This window comes from Seriola dumerili, unplaced genomic scaffold (genome assembly GCF_002260705.1).
Source record: "Seriola dumerili isolate Sdu_G_001 unplaced genomic scaffold, Sdu_1.0 BDQW01000301.1, whole genome shotgun sequence".
Classification (NCBI taxonomy): Eukaryota; Metazoa; Chordata; class Actinopteri; order Carangiformes; family Carangidae; genus Seriola; species Seriola dumerili.
The window spans coordinates 2174718-2185976 of record NW_019174556.1 but is presented as its reverse complement, the minus strand read 5'-3'; the positions used below and the strand labels follow the sequence as shown (position 1 = coordinate 2185976).

Below are 11259 nucleotides of genomic sequence, written 5' to 3'. Positions count from 1 at the left end.
GACCTCTGTGGACCAGCGCATCCTGGATTCATGGTCATCTCTGGACAGCATTACCCTGGCAGGGAATGACTGGGAGTGCAGTCGCAACGTGTGTGCCTTGGCCTCTTGGCTGAGTGCCTTCCGAGGCCAGCGTGACAATTCCCTGCTGTGTTCAAGCCCTGACACCGCACAGGGCGAGGATGTGTTGGATGCTGTCTATGCTTTTCAGCTATGTGAGGATCCCCCGATGGAGGTAACTACAGCAGGCCTGTACGCCTCAACAAGGGATCTGGCCCAGGGTGGCTCTGTGTACCTGGGCCCATTTACTCCCAACCCTTATGAGGGTGAGGGTAGTGAGGTGGTCACCAGTTCTTTCACTGTCACAGTGGGCCATGATGACCTGGAGAGCACCATGCAGATTCACAAGGTGGTGACTGGCACCATGGCGCTCATCTTCTCCTTTCTCATCATAGTGCTCATGCTGTACGTGGCATGGAAGTGCTTTCCAGCCGGAATAAGACAACTGAGGCAATGCTTCAGCAGTCAGCGCCGTAAGCAGAAGCAAAAGCAAAGCATGCAGCAGATGGCTGCAATTTCTACTCCGGAGTACTATGTTGACTATAAGCCTAACCACATTGAGGGAGCTCTGGTAATCATCAATGAATATGGCTCTTGCACTTGCCAACAGCAACCTTCTCGGGAATGTGAGGTGTGACCCTGCTTTGTGAGTACGTCTTTACCTGTGATTGTCTGGATATACAGTAAATCCCTTTTTTTGGATACACTGGGGAGGGGAATATTGCGGGACAGAAGGAATAAAGGGATCTTTCGGACACTTTTTACACAGAATCTCACTGTGATGTGGAAGGAGTGTGCTTTATGTGGCTGACTATTTCACGGTGGATTTACTGCTACTGCTATCTATTGCTGATTTGAGGCCACAGGGCATAATGGGCACCTGACTCTCGGACCTGTTGATGTTCTACAGAAACACAGAGAGGAATACATCATGGGCACTGAGGCTTTTTTTCTCATGGATGGATAATTGAGCTTTAATGTGTCTTTCTACTTCAGGACATTTAATTATTGTTTAAAAACAAACTGGGGACACATAAAAGAAGAAAAAATGAAAAAAAAGAAACCATTTGTATTATGGTAAACACAATATTTGACAAGCATTTAAAATATTAAAAAACATGTTTAAGTTGGATTAAAAATGTAAAAATAAAAGTCTGTGTAAAATATGTTAAAAGAAGAAGTGCAAGTGTGGACAAAAAATGATACAAGATAATCTATTTCTTTTGTAAACTACAAAAAATGTTTAAATAAATGAATTGCTATTCACAGTAAACTCATTTGTACGTGAGAAGCCTGTCAGAGGATGAATGACAATAGACGCAGTCTTTGCGCTCGTGGACTGGAGAGCCATGTCTCTGCAGTGTATCCAACCAAAAAAAAAAAAATGAAATACAAAAAAAAAAATGAAAGGGCCAGAGGGATATCTGCATCTCATCTCAAATGTAAAATTCATGGTCTGAATTTTAGATCTCTTCTCTGTTTTAACTCTCATATTTGTTGTTTTATCATCACTGTGTTGGCTCGCTATCAGTGTAGTTTCTTTCCCCCTCCCCATTGCCTATGTGTGAAAACATTCAAATGATCTATTTCATCGTAATCAGTTAGCATATTTTCATATTATTATATCACTATTTGTGTACCATCCAAGTAAAGAAAGCGTCAAAGTGTCAAAGATCTAAAGCTATGCCTCTCATTGCTTCTCCCTCTTTGGCTTTCACAGAGGAGTGATGTCTCCTTTCACGGAACCAAGCACACTAAAGACAACAATCACCGACACCATGCTTACTTAAATCAAAATACAATTCAAATAGTGTCAGAATCATTGAAGAAATGATCCACCAGCTTTGAGAAAGATTTGCACATACAGTATTCTTCACTGTGTTTTCATGTGATGTAAAATGTTTGTTGAATACAAGGCCATTTTGAGGTGTGTATATATATATCCTTCATCCTCTGGTGTTCATTGTGTAAATTAGTGCAATGACAGATGTTGTGTTTCCTGGGTCTTTTGACATGAACAGTATGTTGTGTGAGGGGGTCGGGGGTTGTGGGTGGATGGTGGGGGTTGAGGGAGGTGGTGTGAGGGAGATGGAGGATCACAACGACTGCAGAAAGAGGGAACAGACTGCTCTCTAGTGTGCATATTCTCATACTGTGGCTGCATTTCACCTATTGTGCACCATATTCTGCCAACTTCCACAGCAGGGGCAACATCAATATAATGAATTTGCAGCAGCTTTTCTGAAAAAAAAAAACTCAATGAATCAATTTGCATCATTTTTTGTATTATTTTGCGATAAATTAAGATAATGTTTACAACTTGTAAGTCAGCAGGAATAAAAATGTTTCAAGAACTCACTGACAATCATTACATAATTAGTTCTGATACGATTAAAAAGTCATCTTCAAAATTATCAATTACATTGCAAGCACAGTTGGTGTTCTGGTTTTCTTTGAACAGTATGAAACAAAGGGTCAGAAAAACAGGTAAGACTTGGTTGGTGCTCACAGGGTTAGATATGGTTTGGTGAGTTTTAAAGTGGTGGACCATGTAGGGGGTGATACAGAGCCTGTGAGTAAGCTCCGCCTGCAAAGAAGTGCAGAGGATTTAAGGTCCCGCAGGCAAGAATGTCTCCGAAAAAATGTTTTGCTGGGTTTGAGGATTAATTCTATTTGAACTGGGCTAATTATCAGTGGTTCTGAAATGAAATAGTTTTAACTAAAAATGGCAGTGATTAGTGAAAGGGGCAAATATTTTTTCCAGTATTTTCTATAAATATTGCAGGGATAGGAAAAAATTGCAAGCTCAAGCTTAAATTTGAGTTAATTCTTGTAATCACATGATCACCAAATCCTGGAGGAACTGACAAAGTGAGCCGCTGGATATACATATCAAATTACCTTCTTTTCCTCCCACAGCTAATTTCTCTCAGGTAAAATCCCATCACATACTAATCATCCATATTAATAAGAAGTGTATGATGGGAATTTAGTGTTTTGCCCCTGAGTGCACTAGATTGAAGCCATTTTCTTACACTACTCCTCAATAAATGTAAGACTTAGTAAACATGAATTTCAGGTTACAGCATAAATACAAAGGATAAGTATAATTATAAATAAATAAATAAAATATTTCTTTAAAAATTTCATCAATATAGAATTCATCACTCAGTTTTTGCTCACAATTGTGTTCAGGGAGTTTGTCTTCACACGTATCCGTTTCAAACAGTGCTGAATTATTAACCCTAACCTCAGCCATCTGGACCCCCGTAGCAATCATTAACATCAAACCAATGTCTGAGGAAGTAGGATGAAAAACAAAGGTGCAATGTGAGCATTTTCTGAAGCTACATTTTGTCATTAAAATGAACTATAATACCCACAATGTACTTTAATGTTTTTTGGCTATTAACACATTGATTAACTGTGGTTAACTAAATTGATAGTCTGTGTGCACTGCATGTTGTACTGAAGTAACAAGCTAAGCTTTAGGCTTGAAGCTTTAAGCTTGTGGTTATTTGTTAGCAGACATGTTTTAGGGAGTGATAATGGCTTAAAGTTGCCTTGTGGAATTTATGATCCATTTCTTATTTATGGTACCAAGGGCGTCCCACTTTAAGACTCAACATAGCTGTTAATCATAACCTGCCATATCATGTGAATGCAAATGACTGCAGTATGTACGGCAGGGCATCACGATGGGGACAGAGATTTATGTTATTGTCTTCATCTTCACACCCTCTCTAGAATTTGCACCCTACCCCCAACAGCCCGTTAAACATGCAACTGGAGGGTAAATTTGAGGTTGTGAAGATTCATTTGTATAAATATTGGATGATGCCTGGCAAAGAGGCCATTGCTGGCACTACTATTGATTTCATTTCACTCTTTTCTTAAACAAGCAACCAGGGCAAAAGGTGATGGAGAATGGCCCTGAATATTTTAAGAGCTTTCAGTCCTGAGGGCTGACGTTAAACTACTTTAGACCTATCTCTATCCCTCCTCACCTTTACCTTCTCTATCTCTCTCGTCTATCTCTTTCTCTCAGTGTCCAGAAGACACAGTAAATGTAGAGAAAAACATCATTTCATCTGACTGACAATAGATCAAATCTCTGGTTGACCTAATCCTGGGGTGATGATTCCCTTAGGGGAGATATGTGCTCTCAGACAGCATCCATTATAAATGCCTTGATTGGTGATGCTTAGTAAAAATCAGTACAGATGAGTGGTAACCAAAATGATCATAGTATGCAACAGATGTATTCATCTCTCCCTCACATTTGCAGGTGCAAACTCAACGTTGAGGATGATAAGTTTTATCTATATGGAAATCCGTAATTATTTGGAGTCGTTTACATGTGGTGTGGTGACTGTGTAACACAAATCAGATCAGTGTTCAGTCAGAAAAAAAAAGTGTGAGATTCTGAGTCAGTTTAACTGCAGTTAAGCAGGAGAGCGTGACATTTGTTCTGTACTTCGCAAAGCCACAGCTGTTTGCCAGTCAGAGAATGTACATGGGTTGTATGTACAGTTCACACACTGTGAGGTCTGGAGCTATTGTCTTGTAGCACATGTGTAGTAAACTGAGCATGTGGTGAATGTGTGCACATGCAGTTACGTGTGTGCACATGTGTGGTTATAAAGGAGCACAACAGACCAGAAAATCATACGATGTCTAGTACTATATTGTTCTGAGTGCAATGTTGAGTTGAGTAGTCACAAAGGGAAGGTGGATACAAAGGTAGAGTTACTGACACAAAACGTAAAGGTCACGATAATGGAATGAGAAAATGGAGGGGGGTGTGGAGTGAAAAACGTGGGGAATTCTGTGTGTGTTCAACACAAGACGTGGGTCACAGCTAAAGGTCAAACACTAACAACAGAGAGAAGAAGATTCAAACTGTACATGTTGTTGCTAGCTGAGATCCCAACAGACACAATTTAGCCTTACTATCAATCAGCAACCACTCACAACTAGCCTTGTCAGAGTCTCGAGAGTTGTTCAAACAGCAAATTGATTAAGAAAATGGCAAAATAGTTTTTTTACAGCATAAAAACAACAGTGGAATACATAATATAAAAAGAGTATATGCATATTTATGTCAGTGTGCCTGCATGCACTGTACAGTGCCTTTGCCTGTGCAGCTGTGTACGTGTCAGAGACAAAGCATCACTCTGCAGATCTTTGGGAAGTAGCTTGCATCCAACTCACAGCAAGAGGAGGCCCTTAGAGACGCAAATAGATCCTTAAAAAATAAATTAACCGGGCTTCCTGTGAGGGGTATCGATTGGGCAACATTTTGCTTTCTCACTGGGACTGGGACAGTGCTGCATAATAAACGCTTAACACCCCCTCATAACTGGATGGAGAGCTAAATCATGGGTGGCAGCATGTACTGCAGTAGGCTGCAAGGAGCTGGTGATGACTAATGACAATGTGTGGGTGGCTTTCCACTGCTTCTTTCCACTGCTTCTTCTTATAACAGGTGGGTTATCAGGATCAATATTCTAATCATCATCAACATTATCTTTGAATCCAAAATCCCTGACACACTATTTTCTCTCTTATTGTTCATTCTCTTCTAAGCCGCCTTCCAAATACTGCTGCTGTCACTGTTATAAATGTGATATTACTGCACTGAATTCACTGATACCCTCAAACAAAATCCTGGTGTTTATGTACGAGTTTAGGATTAATTGAGAGCGGGCGACAAATGGAAATGACACTCACACATTATAGGGTGTAGAGAGGTCTCCCCCTTTAAATAACAGATTCTAATGTAAAACTGGGGAAAGCTTATAGTTTGCTTCCAATCTCTCCCCTTGTGAGAGTGGAACAAACTATAACTTTACTAAAACAGACACAGGTTCAATAGGGCACTATAATTACATTCATTACTCAGGCTAATTCTCCAGGCAGCCTATAGCTCTCTACGCCCACTGATTCATTTACATGTACCATACTCAAGCAACACTGAATTAATAATAATGGCTGAGGAGTCATTATTCTTACCTACATATGGTACTGTAGGAAGAGCAGTGGTGGCTGCTGAGGAAGGTGAATCTGGTTAGAGAATGGGGGCAAGGCTGGCAGCTGAATATTCATTACACTGAGTCAGAGGGTGGAAGAGGGACAGGGAACTGGTGGCCATTATTATTACTGTTATTATTACCGCTATCGTCACAGTGTATTTTGTAGTTAACTTTCTTGCACTGGCTAGGTTGGATTAGCCTATGCTAATGTTTTGTCTTGCATTTACATAAACCATCAGGGTCAGTCAGTGAGATAATACAGAGCAACAGCTGGGCCTGCATCTGGGGCTCCATGTAACCTGTATAAGAGCAGATGTGGGTCAGCGCCTTATACTCAGAGCATTAATGGTGGCTGAACTACAAAGCTTTATTCAGGACTGGAAGCAGGATTTTCTATTCATCTATTATCATTACTCATACCTTACAGATAGACCCTGTTGCCAATATATGGGATATACAACAAATCCACAGTGATATAAACTAAAATCCTCACACCTCAGATCTTGTAGGTCATGAATGTTCTGATTTTTTTATTTATTTATTTGTTAACTGAGTCCAACTCCTCATGTGTCAATAGTCCTGTAAATGGTCATATTAAATAAGATGCCTGGAGACGTGTGTCTAACACATACGCCAGCACCCACACAAAGAGAAAGCAATCAATAAAATGCATGATTGAGCTTTCTGCAACTGAATATGTGCGTAGGAGACTGTTCTGTGCAAAAACAATAAATCATTTCAATAATGAAACAGTATTAACTATATATATATATATGAGGGTTACAGTAACCCATTATCTGTCTGAAAACTTTATCTTCTTAAAACAAACCCAAAACAACACATTCGAATTATTACAAATGGTTCTACAAGATCTAGCAGCAACCAGTGTAAGGGTGAAATAGTGCAATGAGTTTGAAAAATGCAGAAAACATCAGAAGTGTAAATTAGTGTGTCCAGCTAGGATAACTATCTGGACACACTCAAACTACTCAAACTAAAATTGCATCAAACTACTTAAAATGAGATGTGAAATATTTTGTGTAACTTTGAATTTACAAAGCTAGTAAATGACAATATAATGTTAAACAAGAAGAAAGTGTTTAATTTGATTCAAAACGCATTTTACTTTTTGCCGTTCTAATGAAGAACAATATTCCGTGTATCTGTATTTCCTGCCGATCAATACCAATACAAAGAAGAAATACATTAATCTACTTCTTCCCCAAGTGGCTGAAAAAAGTAAGATTATGAAGTCTGAAAATAACAAAAAATAGATACAACATGTTCGATTTTTATGAATAACATTATGGAGCTTCACAGACTGCCTTTAAAATTAAATATCAGCCAAATTTCTATTCAGGGGACATCCTGGCCTTTTCAACAAGTATAAACTAAGCAGTACTGAATGCACATTTAGATTCACAGTGTTAGATGTGGGCACCAGCAGCTTTTGAAATAACTCAAACAAATACAAAGAAAATGAATAAAAAATGCATACTGGGAACTGATTTCAAAGCAAAGCCTTTTTTGTCTGCTTAGTTGATGACTGTGTAGTCCTTTGTCTAGCAGACAGGCATCAACTCAACTTATTTACCATTCATGCTAACTGAGTCATCAGTACAACTCCATCATGTTTCATTATTCATAGGCAGATCACCTCAAATAAAACTGAATCCCAAACAACATTTTGATTAATCATTTTAAAGATATGGCACAGCAAGGCCGTAGGACCTTCTTGAACTACAATTGCAGCCTCTCAGTTGTATGACTCTGCCAGCCAGTCAAGTTGCACTTTAAATCCATGTCTGTCCAGACCCATATAATATATGTAGTGAAGGCTTACAGCCAGAACATTATTATGTCACAGAGAAGTTGAACTTTGACCTTTTGGTTATAAAATGTCATCACTTCATAATTTTATCCTTATAGACATTTATGTGAAATTGTGTCATAATCAGCGTAAAAATTCTTGAGTTATTGTCAAAAACGTTCTGTAAGGTCACAGTGACCTTAATGAAATTCCCTCCAGGCATTCCTGATGTATCACGTTCACAAGAATGGGACGGATGTGAGGTCACAGTGACCTTTGACCTTTGATCACCCAAAATCTAATCAGTTCATCCTTGAGTCCAAGTGCAACACTTGTACCAAATTTAAAGAAAATCCTTCAAGGCATTCATGAGATTGGGACGGACGGACGGACATCCTGATATGACTAATGCCTCCGGCCATGGTTGTTGCCGCCGCGGAGGCATAATAAAAAGTTAACACAGGTTAAGGGAAGTAAAAATAGACAGCATTTATCATTTCCCATTTATCTGATCAGTGTCAGGATGAATAAATGCTATTCTACCCGCTCTCCTTGCTCCCTCTCTCTTCCCTATCTGTGAGGGCAGATTGGCATCTCTCCAGTAGCCAATGAGATTGGCTGCATAAATGGAATTGCCCCATTCTCCAAGTGTCAACTGAGCAAAAGGGAATGTGTTCAGTGTTTACAACACCATTGTGCTAAAATGCATCCCTGGTGCAGCAAATACCAATTTTGGTAAACATTCTCACTGTGACAGTCAATGCATACAAGCTAATCCAGCCCAGAGGCTTCAAAATAAATACAACAGATGGACTTACCTGTCATATTAAATGCAGGGCAGGAGACCAATGGATGCACAAAGAATGCCAAAAGAGAGAGGGATGGGGAGAGAGAGGGAGAAAGGGAGAGAGAAGAAAAAGCTTGTTAAAATGTATTCTTTTTGCATTTACGTATCTGACATCAGAAAAGGTTTGCTAAAATATCCTTATGTTCAAATGTAAACAAGCATTCACTCGGTTCAAAATCACAGACTTTTTTCAGAAACCAGCCGACAGTTTGAGAGTGCAACGGATTGCAGTGAGATTAGACAGTGGTGTATTTGCACTGCATAGACCAGGGAGCCTGCAGTACCATAGTTAAACTGACAGTGCATTTAATGTCTAACTTGCGACAGCCATCATAGTCGACAGTGAAAAGAGGAAGAGCAGAAAGACGACCTTTTATTAGGAGACTGTGCTGACAAAGAGCTGTGACAGCCAACAGTGACACTGGCATCCCGTTCTGCCAACCATGCAGTACAACACTACTAGTCTATATAAGTTTATAACACCCCCATGCCTCTCTGCAATCTAACTGTGTTGTGCAAATGAACAAATGTGTTCACATCACTTCACACAAATGGAAAAAGGAGAAGTGACACTGGTTGACTGGTTTGCACTGCTTTCATCTGGACACATGTATGATTGTTTCTGTAATGACTTGCATGAGTTTCTTTCAAAAGTTTGGAGAAATACAAGAAAACTGGAGACTCTTAACAGCCCACACTTATCAATTTGAGTGCCGCTATCTATGTAACCCACGTTATACACTGACGACCTCTCCCAGGTGCCTGAATGTTTTCCACCGCTGTGCTGGCACAACATCCCGGTAAGGATTCAATCTAAATACTCATACCACAAGCAGTTCTACTACTACTACTACTACTACTATTACTAATACTACTAATACTACTACTACTAATAATAATAACAATAACAACTCAAAAATAATATCAAATGGGCAATTTACTGGACAATTTTTACTCAAATTGAAAAAGAAACATGGTTACTAATTTGGTGTTATTCCATTCTTGAGGTCAACGTTTTATATTCATTGGAGATGAGAATGAACAAGTCCTCCAACCTGAACAACCATATAGGTTGTCTGTTCCAACCTCTCTGATGAGACACATTGTGGAATGGCCATGGATAAAAAAAAAAAACAACATAAATTGCTGGTTTCACGTGGGAATTGGAGCCCAGCCTTCTTTGTGAAAAGTCCTGTGTTTTGCTGACCCATCCATCCCAATCTCCATCTAAGGCGGACTTTGTCGCTCTTCATACTATGTCCCCAGACTTCTTCCTTTGCTCCTATCATAATTACTACAGCCGCTAGATGTCACCTAACAATAAAACGTAACTATGGGTCATAATAAGCTGCCACGCAGATGACCTGGTGGGCTCGTTATTTATAGGACAGTCACAATATATCTGTGAGGTAAAAGACACTTCTTTCCATTTTCCAATTTTCCACAGAAGCAGATAAATGAGCATTCACTTTCAAGGATGCATACCATAGTCAGCACATATCAATCAACTCACTCATATCAATCAATTCTCTCACAATGACTTCAAGTAAAGTGTGACATTGAAAAGAGTTTCTGAATCACTAGACATGCAATACTCTAGAAATCTGTATGTTACATATTATATGCAGTCATTGGATTCTGCCCACGTCAGTGATCTGTCAATGTGTAGATTGGAAAATGACAATTTTACAATTTGCAATTTTATGCTAGTTTTGTACTCTATCATATGACAATTTGTCAACATGCGGAGTAATCACTTCCAACGAATACCTAAGATTCAATAAACGCGTCCCTCCATTCTCTCATTTGACAGATTAGACTTTTTTACACACTATAAATCTATGATCAGTGCTCTTCCTAAGTAATTTTGATTCACATACACTATTTAAATGTTGGGGATGATGGTTGGATATGTGTATATATTGAGCTCATCATTTACTCTTCTGGTTTATATTTGTGGGTTCTTGCCTTTGGATGTTTAAATATAACTGTGACATAAGTGAAAAAAAGAGCTTAAATTGGAGTTTTTATTTATTTGTTGGAGAAATGCTTGAGGGATCAATCACAGTTAAATTTAGTGCATAAATTCACATCTGTTTTGGCATTGTTGCCAATCAGTGGATGGTATTATAAGACTGAACAAGTTGGAATATACAGTAAATTTATGGTGAATGACAACCTTGGATTTGGAGGCTGTGTTTCAGTCAATATGTCATTATTTTCCCACTTGGCTGCTTTGGATATTCTCAATGCACAAGCAGGGTCTCCAGATTATGATGGAAAATGAATCCAATAACTTTGGAAAATGAACGTAATAACGTTTTGAACAAAATACATTTACAATCATTGAAGCTAATGTTTTGTCACAGCGATATTGCTTTTAGTTAATGCATTACAAATTCCAATTGGCTCCAGTTTCACAGCAAGTATGTTAATGACAAATGGGAATAATTCACATCGCATCATCAAAGAAGAAAATAAATGTGATTCAAGAAGAAATGGGCATTTGT

At 38.9% G+C, this 11259-nt stretch overlaps 2 protein-coding genes across 4 annotated transcripts in view; one reads left to right on the top strand and one right to left on the bottom strand.

Moving 5' to 3' along the window:
• lrrtm1 (leucine rich repeat transmembrane neuronal 1) overlaps window positions 1-2404 on the top strand; it is a 4090-nt gene extending 1686 nt beyond the window's left edge. The window contains exon 1 of the mRNA XM_022758456.1: window positions 1-2404. This exon is cut by the window's left edge and continues 1686 nt beyond it. Coding sequence (XP_022614177.1) covers window positions 1-694 — 694 coding nt within the window. The 3' untranslated portion in view covers window positions 695-2404.
• The window catches only part of ctnna2 (catenin alpha 2), a 314274-nt gene that overhangs the window by 119248 nt on the left and 183767 nt on the right, over window positions 1-11259 (bottom strand). The gene's annotated exons all lie outside the window — the stretch shown is intronic.